The 13,786-nt window shown below is 35.5% G+C and overlaps 1 protein-coding gene across 1 annotated transcript; it reads right to left on the bottom strand.

Annotated features, from left to right (window-relative positions):
- Positions 1 to 871: 871 nt before the first annotated feature.
- On the bottom strand, positions 872 to 12,314 carry LOC120091260 (probable protein phosphatase 2C 6). The gene is made up of 5 exons (XM_039049212.1): positions 11,877 to 12,314; positions 9,652 to 10,038; positions 6,193 to 6,310; positions 1,814 to 2,037; positions 872 to 1,541 (listed from the first exon to the last, which is right to left on the bottom strand). The coding sequence occupies exons 1-5, from the start codon at positions 12,201 to 12,203 to the stop codon at positions 1,014 to 1,016; spliced, it is 1,584 nt and encodes a 527-aa protein (XP_038905140.1). The 5' UTR covers positions 12,204 to 12,314; the 3' UTR covers positions 872 to 1,013.
- Between the last annotated feature and the right edge of the window lie 1,472 nt (positions 12,315 to 13,786).

Here is a 13,786-nt window from a genome sequence, read left to right on the forward strand (position 1 = left end):
AAAATCAATGCAAAAAGACTCATAAAGTGTAGAAAGTGATTTAAGAAACTAAATATTAAAATTAGAGAAGTCACGTTGAGCGTAGTTTTCGTAGTTCCTCTAGAATGGAACCTGAACATTAACATTAACATTTTGACAAGGACCAAAGTCATAGAAGCATCATAGTTAAAAGAGTAGTGAGATGTCTAAGCATAATTAAACTTCAAACTTCAATTCTATAATTCTAAAGATATAATTCTTAACGTCCTCTATGGGAGCCTTAAAGCCATTCGAGCTTTAGTAATTGATCTTTCATTTCTCTACTTCAATCGTTATATATAGCCTCTAGGGGTGAACACTAAAATCAACCAAACTAAACCAAACTAATTTTTTTTTTTTTACTTAAATGCCAACTCGTTTCGATTTAAAATTATAAGAAAAATGAATTTTTTGCTTTGGTTGGTTACATTTGGTTTTATATTTGAAAATTGAATCCAAAACCAAATTGACCCATTTGCATTATATATATTATCTAAAATTGAAAATCGAATATTTGCAGTTTAGCTCAGTATGGTATATATCCAAAATCAAAATTTCAGTTTGACCACAAATCGTGAAAACCCTAATAGGCCTCGACCTTTGTCGTTCTATCAACTCGAGCTATGGCTCAACCCTCAATCACTCTCTTCACTTTCTTCATATTCTACATCCAAGGGAGTAAAGATCCATTTCTTTGTTTTTCTTAACTTAATTATCTACCATTCACTAATAACAAGACATGACATAAATAAGATTTGAAAGATCAAACCATATCTCTTAACTCTTAACATATATAATGAAGTGATTTTTTTTATGCTTAATATAATTGAGATTATAAACAACACTCCAAATATAAGTAAAATAATTACCAAATACAAATTTATTTTTATTTGCAAGATCAGAGCACTGAAAATGAAGATATTTATATCCACAAGAAATATGAACTTTCTGCCTCCAAACTGACAACAATAAAAATGAATTGAGAAAGAGAAACTTCATAGCCACTTCCTCCAACTGCCGGATCTTTTGTCACCTGATAGGAACCTTGGAAGGCTTAGCAGACTATTCACTCTGGTAATACCCTCCAAGGCAGACCATTCCTCCTCTTCATTTGAAATGCACTCAGCTAAGCTTCTCTTCGACGGGTTTCGGCCACCAGCTACAGCCTTCTCATCCGTTGAGTCGGAGACAGGTACAATCTCAATAGAGCTTTGTACAGTGCCTGACTGCTCAACAACAGTCGTTCTACAATCATCTGAATCAACTTCGATGTCTTTTGCGTCATCGCTTGGTGTGGCCAAAACTTCTTCCACTGGTTTTGTGCAAGTTTCCGTGTTTTCTTCTACTTCAGGCTCATACTCAAGAAAAAGACATACAACAGCACAATCATCATTTTTGGATGTAGGATATTTCAGCCTCCATGCACGAACGGCACAGTCGACAAGAGCTCTGGCTGCTGTTTCGCGAGAAGGGGCTGATGCGACAATTTCGATTGCTTCTTTATTCGAAAGAACATCCCAGACCTGTGTCATGTAGGGTGATTTGATTAAACACGTTTTCGCCGGAAAGCCTGTTACTTCCAACTGAAATCTTCATTCTGGTTTAAAGATACCAGAAGGAACACGCTAATGAAACATCTAACTAGCTCGATGCCGAGGATATCGATATCCTGGGGAACTTACCTAGCGAGAAGAAAACGCACCCTTCTTCCATACAAATAGAAAACTACAAATACGAAAAATTAGAAGATTCTTTAAAGCTTGATCAGATATATGATTAAAGAAGGAAAAGATACCCCATCAGTGGCAAGAATTACAAACTGATCTCTTGCGCTAAGGTGACGATAATAAACATCGGGAACAGAAATAAGACCGAAATCCTTCAGACAAAAGTCTCCAAAAGCTCTCGCCATTGCCAAACCAGGTGAATCATTATTTGGCAACCATACTCGTGCAACTTCGGGCTCATCCTGCAAAGCGAATACCCTTCCTTTGCACTGCTGGATCCTAGCAGCTTCACCTGATCACAAAAAGAAGAGTGGAGTTATGTCTATGCTGCCTACTCCGTTTCAGATAACTTGAATAATATGTTAACGACTGAAATATAGTTTTGTGAATAGTTTTTTTGTCTCTAACGTCTACCCTATAAACTTTGACATAAGTTTAAAACGTTATTATTAATAATTCATAATAATAGTCAGAGGGGGAAAAATAATATTAAGGGAAATCTTGCTGGAAAATTTTGAAAATCTAAGGCGGCGTTTAGAGTGCTTAGTAGGTTATTATAGTCCGTGTTTGGGAAGCAGACTATTATAGTCTGGGTTACATAGTCTGTGTTTAGGGTGCAAGTTGTTATGATCAAGATTATAATAGTCTGTATTTTAAGTACTACTTATTCTAGCTTGTGTTGATTTTTTCCATAATTTTTTATCGTATTTTGTGTTGATTGTGTCTGAAATATCATATTTAAAAATATAAATAAAACCATTTATCCACCACTTCATACAAAATGTGTTGGATTGTAAGTTAAATTAATACGCATCCATTTTGGGATGTACCAATATTGTATGCAAAAAAAACACATTAGGTTAGGCTACAGTTCATATCATTCATTACCAAACTCCATTTTTGGTGATACAAAAATAAAAAACAACCACAAGTTCAACTCCATAATGTGCATAAAATACACATACTTAGGAGTGACTGTTACAACTTGCAAGTATAGGCCACCACCACCAAGATGGCACACAAAAACTATTGTAAACTTGAATACATGATTCAAACAAACTAATTATGGTTCATTATCGAAAAGCAGTTGAAGAAAAAGATTAATCAAGCATGATCGCGAAGAAGGACCTCACAATACTCCAATTTCAAGGCCACAAGAACAGCAAGAAGCCATTACGGAACATGATATTCATAAGCTTCACCCTCTTTCGGTCCTGCAATTCAAGAATATCTTAGAGTTGGCTCACAACTTCATCACGTAATTCAACCTCTATTGCAGGTTTCTCTTTTGGCCATTCTGCAATCGACATTATTGGCTATTTTGGATGCCCATCGCATCCCTAGAACCTTTGCCATTGTTTCCTCTTATTCCCTCTTGGTGCGCTTTCTCTTGAGTGTGACTTATAGGTGTTCCTTGCATGTCCACTCCATGATTAGAAATCGGCAGTATTGGGATGTCATGGTCCTGTGATGCACTAATGGAAACACCATCATTCGTATGCTCTAGCAACTTGACCTGATGTTCCCAGGGACCTCTAACCCTACCCCTAGCCAGGCCTTTTCCGAAGACGTAGGCCAATTTATTAAAGTGTGGCAATAACTTGTGTAGAAGCCCATTTGTTGTAGGACATGAAAAGGAAAGTGGATGTTATGTAACGCAAAACAATGTTAGTACAATATGATTACAAAATTTTATCTTTACTCATCCATTGAATGTCTCCTTCTCTACTATGGTAGAATGAAATTCTTCATTCCACTCGAATTCGCTACAAGTTGATCCTCGCATTTATACTATCGCTTGATAACCTTTTTTCAGGTTTTGAACCATACAATCTACGGTGGAGGTTCTTAGGATATTACAGTCGAGTATCTCCTTCGCCATCATACGTCGTAGTTGTACCAAGTAGCTAGGTCGAAATGTCCCATTATCCAATCTCCATTCAACAACTTGGACGAAGGACACACTAAGCATTTGACTAGCTTTGCTTCCTCCTCCTTCGCCCATGTGTGCTTTAGGGCTCTATCGAAACTTGACATTTTGCTATATGCATATGTACATTGTAATACAAATAAGATATAACGTACTAAAATTAAAATGTTATGTAGTTGTTGAAGTAAATTACACAATATAGTAAACAAAATTATATTGACAAAGTTCAAAATCAAGTCAGTCTAATTTGATCAAAGAACGTCTGTCTGTAAGAATGACTTGATTTCGAACTTTGGTAGTATAATTATGTTTACTATATTGTGTAATTAACTTCAACAATTACATAACAATTATATTTTTGTTCGTTCTACCTTAATTGTATTACATATATGTATATAGCATAATATCAACTTTCACTAGAGCCCCAAAGCACACTTGAACGAAGGAAGAGGAAGCGAAGCTAGTTGAATGCTTAGTGTCCTTGGTCCAAATTGGTGGATGGACATCGGATAATGGGAAGTTTCGACTTGACTATTTTGCGCAACTACAACATATGATGGTGGAAAAGATACCTGACCATAATATCCCAGGAACCCCACCATAGATTGCAGGGTTCGAAACCTGAAAAAACCTTATCAAGCAATAGCAAAAATGAAAGGACCAACTTGTAGCAAATTCAGGTGGAATGAAGAATTTCAATGCATCACAGCAAATAAGGAGACATTCGATGGATGGTTAAAGGTAAAATTTTGTAATCATGTTGTATTAACATTGTTTTGCGTTACATAACATTCACTTTCCTCTTCATACAGAGTCATGTTACAGCAAAGGGACTTCTACACAAGTTATTCCCACACTTTGATGAATGGGTCTATGTCTTCGGCAAGGACCAAGCTATAGGGGCAATGTCAGAGGCCCCTGGGGACATTGGGTCAAATGTGTCCGAGCATATGGATGATGGTGTTCCCAACAGTACGTCACAGGACCATGGCATCCCAATACCATCAATTTCTAATCACAGAGTGGACATGTCACAAGATGAGATGCAAGAAACACCCACTAATCGAAACACTCGAGGAAATGCGTCAAGAGGGAGTAAGAGGAAGCAATCTGCATAACACTCTAAAGTGGAAGAGGTACTTAGAGATGTGGTGGACATCCAAAATAGCCAAGTGAAGTCGATTGTAGAATGATCAAAAGAGAAGCATAAAACAAAGGTTGAACTACATGCAAAGTTGTGAGCCAAATCTAAGATACTTCTAAATTACAAAACCGACAAAGGATGAAGCTTATGAATATCATATTCCATAATGTGCAAGGTATAAAGAGCTTCTTGTCTCTCCCATCGGCCTTCAAATTGGAGTATTCCGAGGTCTTCTTCCACGATCACACCTGATCAATCTTTTTCTTCAACTATTTTTAGATAATGGATCATAATTAGTTTGTTTGAATCATGTCTTTCAGTTTACAATATTTTTTGTGTCATCCTGGCAGTGACATATACTTTGCAATAATCGTTCCTAATTATGCTCCTAAGTATATGTATTTTGTGCAAGTTTGCAACATTATGGAGTTGATTTTTCTTTTTCTTCTTTTTTTTTTTTTTTTTTTTTTCTCCAAAAAAAATGGAGCTTTGGTGGTGAATGATATGAATTATAACTTATCTAATGTATTTTATGCATGTTCACCAATATTGGTACATCCCAAAATGACCAAAATGGACGGATATTAACATAACTTAAAATCCAACACATTTGGTATAAATTGGTGAAACATATGGTCTTATTTATATTTTCAAAATAGTACATAGGTACAATTACTTGTATTATAAAAAAATAGTAGATAAAAACCTAAACACAGACTAAAATAACCTGCACTTTAAAACACGAACTATTATAACCCAAATTATAATAACCTACACTCCAAACACAAACTATTATAACCTAGACTAAAATAGTATCCATCTCAAACACATACTATTACAACCCACAAACTTTAATAACCCACTTAGAGTCCACAAATGAGTAGAAGAAAAACGGAGAAGACGAAACCCCAAAGAAGGTGAAGCATGCAAGATCAAAATTGTCTAAGAAACCCTAATGTGGAGAAGTGGAATCGAGAGGAAGTTACAAAGAGAGAGGTTGCAGGAGAGAGAAGATCAAACAAATAAGAATGAGAACTGTAACAAAGAGGTTGAGTGGAAAACATAGAAAATTGTAGCAAAGAGGGCATTACGATAGTATTTACTATACAAAACACTAGGTTAAAATGGTTGGGCCACCCCAACCCCAAACATGGGGTGGACTATAATAGTCCATTCCACCTACTTGCAATTGGACCCCCAAGTATGAACAACATAAAAATAGGCTACTAATGCCACCTTTTCTTTAAAGGTTTTATATTAGGTAAAGGCTATATTTAGAACTTATTAAGAACCGAAGAACTCAAATGGAACTTTTGAAAAATAATGACCAAATTAAAAATGTTAGTATATCTCCTACTTGTAGATGAATTTACCAGGAAGGTCAGGTTTCAAGTCCACTGTTAATTGAACTGGAATCAAAGAGTTATCTTCATCTATCGTAGCCAGCACTGCTCTCGAGTCACCAACATTTCCAAGTACAAGGTTCTGACCCTAAAATACGTTATTTTTCACGTTCAGTTTAGCTACATATAATGAGATAAAATGGTATATTATGGACAGTGCAGTATATATATTTCTTTTAACTTGGAAATAAGGAGAGATACTTATTTATACTCAATGCTATATATTGAGAATTAACTTTCCGGGTATATTATTTGAAGTTCTCTAAAAAATAATCTATGTTACTCTTAAATTATAAGTTCATTACATGTAATATAATTGGTCTAAAATAAGATTTTTCTTATAAAAAACAGTTTCAAATTCCAATCATACATGAAATGAACAGGAATAGCTTACACCAGACCTGAAGGAGCTAAACAAAACAAAACATCCTCTATTGGGTACAAATCAAAGGGACCTCTTAGGGAAGAAAAAAAAGGTGATGAGAACGATATACATACTCCCAATTAGTTAGCAAATCCCTTTCAGTAACCAAAACAAACCTACTGTTTCTTTCCTGCCGAGTATCACGATGTACCTCATTCCACTAAGCTAGATAACTTTAACTTTGGCCTTGAGAAGAGGTGATTGGTAAAATTAAGCAAACAATAACAATGAAAGCAATTGAAGAAAACGCATTCCAGTTTAAAACATATAAGAGCTTAGGTGATATGGTGAGAAAGGACATCCAAGAAATAAATGATCCATATCAGAAAATTTTACTTCATTTAGAGTGGATTTGAATTCCAACGAACTGGGTTCGATTTGCACCTTGTCAAGAGTACTTAAACTCCAAACATCAGAAAATTTTACTTCACAAATGTGTGGATGGGACTCTAAAACAGAGATTTAATGGTTAAAGACCTACAGCACCAATAGTTCAAAATTTAGAGTATTTTCTTTCAGTAGGGACAAACAATCCTCTAGAGAGATCCATTCATAAGTGTGATTGTCTGATTCCTTCTCTAGACAACTCAAAATCTCTGTAACAATCACGTCCCACCACAAATCTCTATCCTTCTAGCCCGAAGTTCCTAAAGCACAGTACAAATTCTTTCTTATTTTGGAAAAAAAAAAGATAGTTGTTAGATGATATAATATTAAATTTGCCTTCACCCATCAACTTAAGCTTTTGGGTCAATTGATGATTTAAAAAAAATCTTTTTTTCCATTTAGTCCCTAGGTTTCAACATGTTACATTTTTAACCTTGAGTTTTGAAATTAGTTTCCATTTGGACCATAGATTTATTTATTTTACACTTTTACCCTTACTTTTGTACTAATGGTTGCTTTTTATCTTTGGTGTTAACTTTCAATTAATCAATTTTAAAAAATTATGATGTGGATTTTTTTAATTAATTTTAGTAGTGATTAAAAAAATAATGAAAACTAATTTAATTATTATAATTAATTAATGTAAAATAACACAAAGAGCTAAAGGCAAGCCATTAGAGAAAACTTGGAGGTATAAGTGTAAACTTTTGAAACTTGGGATCAAATTGAAACTGAACTCAAAATTTAAAGGTAAATATGTAATATTTTGAGATGAGGGACCACAAAATGGAAATAAACTCAAAACTCAAGGGTAAAAGTGTAACAAGACCAAATGGAAACCATATTCAAAACTCTAGGACCAAAAAAGTTATTTTCCTTGTTTTTTCTAACAAGAAACCAAACCTTTGATTTTTTTGGAACTAAAGAAAAGAAACTACTGCTCAAAGATGGAAACTCCTGTAAGGGAGAGAGAGAATAATAATAATAATAAGAGAATTAAGAAAATATAAAAGCATCCCAATTTAACCCACTATAAGAGGTTGGAGAAGCTGTTCAGGGAGATCTTTTGGAATGATAACAAGCATGAAGAGGGGCCGAATGTAATTAACTGGAAAGTGACCTCTCAACCTATTTCCAGAGAGGTTGGAGCAAGGGGTCTAGAAGCAAAAAAAACATGGCGCTCCTTGCAAAATGGGGCTGGCAGTTTCATTAGGAAAAACCAATGCTCTTTGGAGGAATATCATAGGCTAGCAAGTACCAGATTGAGGCTAAAGACTGGATTCCAACTCCGAAAGGATACGATATATTCATAGCTAGCAACTACAAAATAGAAGTTAAGGATTGGATCCCAACCCCAGAAGGTTACAGTAGATTCAAAGGCCATGAAGACACATCTCTAGCTGCTGTAAAAAAGTTGATAAATGGCTAACATACCTCTTCGGCTCTTCAATCAGCTTATCCATTCTCCAAGATTTTACAGGGTAGCTAATTCAAGAGGATACACTATTGCATAACGTTTGTCAGACTGTTCAAAGGGTAGGGACCTTGTCCCTAAATTGATGGGTAGCAGAGAGTATATAAACCCCTTGTACACTAAGTCTATCTGGAAAGCCAATATCACAAAGTTGAAATCCACTTGAGGACCACGCCTGTTTATGCCCTAATTCCTAATTGGTGCATCTTGTGTAAGAAGAATGTGGATGATCAAAGACACATTCTTTTTCACATGCGTTTTTGCTAGGTCCTGCTGGAAATACCCCCTTTACTGTTTTCAGAATTAATTGATGTTTTCCGAAGAGCAGTTCGGAGGTTGTTTTTCAGCTTCTGAGTGGTGTCAGCTTAGCACTGTAAAAGTTGCCTTGACAAGTGTGGTAATGACTCTGGACACTGTGGTTCAAAAGAAACAAGAGGACCTTCCAATGGGAGGAGACTACATTAAAGGCTTCCTGGGATCTAGTTAAAGTTTCTGCCTAGTATTCCATCTCAAAAGACTTCAGATTATACTTTCTGCCATAACTATGCTAACTGGGAAGTTTTATTTATTTATTTATTTATTATTATTATTATTACTATTGTAATTCCCAAGGTTTGGAAAGGCAACACCTCATCTCCATCCTTTGTAACCTCCTCCTAATGATAGTATTGTTTCTTTTTCAGTTTTTCTAATTAAAAAAATAATTGAGATATGTGTATGCAATAATGCATGGCTTATTGACGGCACCTTGATGCAAGTGATGCGAGGCGCCTCCACCTCACTTAGCTCCTAAATACAAACCTACACATAGTTCTAAATCTTTGAAGAAAACGTAGAAAGCTAATAATCGCCATCATTTATGCAGTTGCTGCCATGCAACCAGTGTAACTGTCTCTCCCACCCATTTCCAAAGTGCACTCATTTAACATTGTGTCCACCATTTCTAAAGCAACTTCCACCAATTTATATGTCATTACTACCTATTCTTAGAGCATACTCATTTTGTCAATTTGGAAAACAATCAGGAGAAGAATAAATTAATGAGATTTGATCTTTTTAACTTTTAATAAAATGGCTCTGACAGAAACATTTATGTATACAAATACACAAAATATATATATATCATTGCATGATGCAATATTACCTGCTTTATTAGAGTCACAGCCGTCGATCCACTGCAAAAACAATCAAGTTTAGGATGCAGTTTCAACTCTTTATCCATTAATTTGAAGGACTTCAGTAAAGATACTTTGAGGGGTAGAAACATCTTGGGAAATTTTTCATTTTCTTCGGCCTCAAATGACTTGTAAGAATCTTCATCTCCATCTAGAGCAACAGAATCTTCAGAATTTGAACTTCGGGAATGTCTCGTCTGAAAGAGGTTGCTTTGATCTTCATTTGATTTAGATGTCCATTGTGTACACAGGATTAGAGGGAGGGTATCACGAACTTTTTTCGCAACCATGTGTCCAAAAGGACCATGACCATCAAATACCCCACAAAATACTGTATCTTTTTTCGAACTGAAGTTCTGTAAGAAGTATTTGAACCAAGTTAATCCAAAGGGCAGTGAAAAGTAAAAGACCCGCGCCACTAGTGACTGTTAAAAGAAAACATTCAGGTACTGATGCACGTAATTCACTTATTCACAAATAAGGAATACATAATAGCTTGGACAAAAATTAACAACAAAATACAAGCCATGGCAGGGTTTCAAATGCACCAAGTAGGAAAATAATATGATAAATAGCATAGCTATAATAGCTGATCAATCAAAAAATGAAGTTCACCAAATGTTAGGAACCGATTTATGGGTTCCTCAATGCTTGTCTGCTCCAAACAGAGAAGGCAAAACCTTCCATACATGAAGAAAAGTTTTGGCCACTATAACCCATAGTATCTAATAAGTAAAACTAACTTGGCAGCTAAGAAGTGTTTAGGAGTTCTTGAATTCTATTTTCTATTTTAAGAGTACGAATAATGAGAGGACACTTCGTTTGAGATATAAATCACCTTATGTTTATTATGTATGTATGTGATTTGTTGTCAAGCTACACTTGATCTTAGCCAAAAGGCCGAGAAAGGTATGATTTGTTGTCAAGCGAGAGTTTGAGAAACAAAGATCTTTGGTAACTTAAACAGGCTTATCACTTAGAATACCTAATCTACTAAAGCACGAAACAAGCAGTTACCCTATTGAAAAAATTCTAGCAATCAAAGTTTTTTAAAGTAGATTTTTAGGAATGTTTTGTAAAACAAGCTGCTAAACAGCTCCTGAAGTTTCCTGTCATGTCAACAATGTAACTTAACACCTGATGAACTGATTTGTACAGCTTAGCTTTGATACAATTTTCAGAAGCTCCTGGGAGGAACATTCATGAGTAATATGGCAATCTCACAACTTATGAAATGTCCTGCCAAGAACATGAACACTCACTCGCTATTCATGTCTAATATAAATAGTAAAACATGACCTGACATTGACGTAAGGCACAATTATTGGAACCAACATACAACTTTTTTTGGACCTTTTGTGAACCTAAATTACCTCTAAGACTGCTTATTGGGTTGTAAATCTGAAACATAAAAGTTACTGCAGGTATGTTCATAAGGTAGAGAAGATAAAACTATTAACCTCCAAGGAGTATAGGATTTTCAGTAAGTATCCTAGGGACTAAAGAATATTCCGTCACCATACTACTGAGTTTTGGATAAGTTCTACTTCTAAGTGAGGTACTTCTTCTACCAATCTTCCACTTTTAAGGTTTTGTTTCAATTTTTAAATTTTATTTTTAACTATATAACCAAAACCCATGAACTTTTTCTTAAGTACTTTGCACCATCCCAAAAGCATCCTAAACTCATCTACTTTTACATCTTTAAACCACTAAAAGGAGTAGCAATCTATTGGTTCCTACCTGATCCAAAAAATGTGCTTGTAACTGCCATGAACCTTCAGTCCACAAATGCTCTACTAGACACAGAACAGTCAGTACATGAACAGTACACAAAATATGGACTGTTGAGATAGCAATTCTTTCTTCTTTAGGAATGACAATGTTCTTTTTCCATGTCAGAAGCTGAATATCAATCCTCAAACAGAAAGACACTAAGAAGAAAGAACAAGAACCCTTCCCATAAGTTAAAAAGAGCATAAAAAACCATGTCAATTGACATACCAAAAAGAAAGAACAATTACAAGAAAAATCCCTAAGATTATCCAGAAAATCAGTAGGATCTCCACATCGTCCCTCAAACAGCTACTTTCATATGATGTAGTGTAAGCTTAAAGGGGCATTATCAATGAACTTAAAACGAAGAACAAAGAACAAAGTGATGTAACAATATGAACAACAATTATGTACTAACCTCCTGCACAATCATGGCGTCTTGATTAACCCCTTTCTTCCCCTGCTGCGTATACAAACAAGCAATTCTCGATGACCCATTTGAACAAATCCTCCCCGGAACCTCAAATTCATGGACCTTCTCTGAACAAACCCCAACCCCAAAAGTTTTAGTCGAATTCTTCTTCCACCAACGCGGCTTACTGGTTGTCGAGTACAAAAACGAAGAAGAAGAAGAAGAAAATGACTCTGTTGTAGAAGCCATCGGAGCCTCAGCCGGCGCTGCAGAGGCAGAATAAGCGCCGCCTCTACTCTGCCGCCGTTTAGGAGACGAATGACAAGAACCCATCAACAAAATCGGCTTAATCGATCAAAATCAACAGCAAAACGGCTTCCGCTACCCCTTGGGGGGTTTGGGCGCAATTTTCCTTTCGATTGAGTTTTGGGTTGGAATTAAATTTATTGTGCTAGCCAGTGAGAGGAATGGAGGACAATATGGTAATTAAATCGAAGTTGATGAAACATCGTTATCGAGGTGTGTGGATCTTAAATTTTATTGAAAAAACAATTAATTCTTTTTCTTTTCTTATTCAACGAAGGGAAGTGAAATTTTTGAACCCGTTGCTCGATTAGGCCGTTGCCGGTTTGTTCCGCCGTCGTATGCGGTGGTTGTAGTTGAAGTTAAGCTTTGTGGGCCGCCGGAATTTACCACCGTTTACAGTTGAAACCTCGGGAATGGGCAGTCAATGAGTTGTCTGAAGCGACAGGACAGGACACGACACGATGCGACACATGTACTGAGTGACAATGGTGCAATTTGTCGTGTAAGAGATGAGTTGATTCGATTCTTATAAGAATTAGAATCTACAAAAAGTTGGGTTTTTTTTCCAAGATGGGTATGGGTCTGTGGATATGATTGTTACTTTTATTGTGAAAGATGATTACTTGACTTTAGAGCTGCATGAAGCTTACCTTTGCTTGATGATTTTGACTTTGAAAGTTGAAGTCAATATAGTCAAAACCATGTGTTTTTGGTATTAATTAATATTATTATTTTCTTTCGTTAGTTTATCAAAGGTGAGGTAAGAAAGTCAATCTTCAACTTCTAAGAAATTGTTGTTACTTTTTCATATTTATTAGTTTTTAAATGTATTTAATCATGAAGGTGTTTAAAAACTTGTGTAATAAATTCATTACATAAGGTTTTGTTCTTAACGAGGAGTAATGCTCATAGGACATGATTTACATGCAGCAATGCTCACTTTCTTAAATACTTACATTCTGCTTCCTAATGTGAATGTGATATTTGTTGCTTTGGTTCTGAAAAATATGAATGTTTTAGGCCTTGGTAACTTTTGCCAATATCATATTGTAATGTGATGTACATGTGCACAATTGAAAACTTCTTCCTAATAGGCTAAGAGTGTGGCTCTCGTGCTTTATCAACCATAATCAGTCGCTTTAGTACATAAGGAAGAAGTATTATATTGTAGATATTTTGATATCAAGTGGACAAGTGGGCATTCATTAGTTAGTTAATTGGACAAATTTACTTGCATTTGTTATGTGAACAAGTTGTTAAATTAGTTGAGAGGAGCTCCATGTCTTATTCATCGATTAAGTTTTACAAAATTATGATGTTGTATTAGAAATTGATGAATTAGGTTATCATCCAAATAAAGGGAAAGTACGATAAATACTGAAGGTTGACAATGGATGCTGAATGTTGACTTTGCAAAAAAAACCTATGATTATCTCATTTAGGACTTCGTCTTTGGTATTCTCCCTGTAATTGGTACATCTTGTCTGTTTGTTGATAGAGTTTAGGTTTCCATTACCTCAGTGTTCTCGATCCCTATGAATGGCTCTTTGGAGGGTTGTTTTCCAACCAAAACTTGACATAATTAGGGGATCCCCTATGTCTCTTTGTTT

The sequence above is a fragment of the Benincasa hispida genome, chromosome 11, assembly GCF_009727055.1.
Source record: "Benincasa hispida cultivar B227 chromosome 11, ASM972705v1, whole genome shotgun sequence".
Taxonomy (NCBI): Eukaryota; Viridiplantae; Streptophyta; class Magnoliopsida; order Cucurbitales; family Cucurbitaceae; genus Benincasa; species Benincasa hispida.

Excerpts from the sequence above, each read along its gene's own strand:
- LOC120091260 (XM_039049212.1), bottom strand. The coding sequence starts at position 12,203 with ATGGGTTCTTGTCATTCGTCTCCTAAACGGCGGCAGAGTAGAGGCGGC. Across the intron at positions 10,039-11,876 it reads ACGCCATGATTGTGCAGGAG|AACTTCAGTTCGAAAAAAGA; the intron begins GTTAGTACATAA and ends TACTTCTTACAG. Across the intron at positions 1,542-1,813 it reads TAATTCTTGCCACTGATGGG|GTCTGGGATGTTCTTTCGAA; the intron begins GTATCTTTTCCT and ends TACATGACACAG.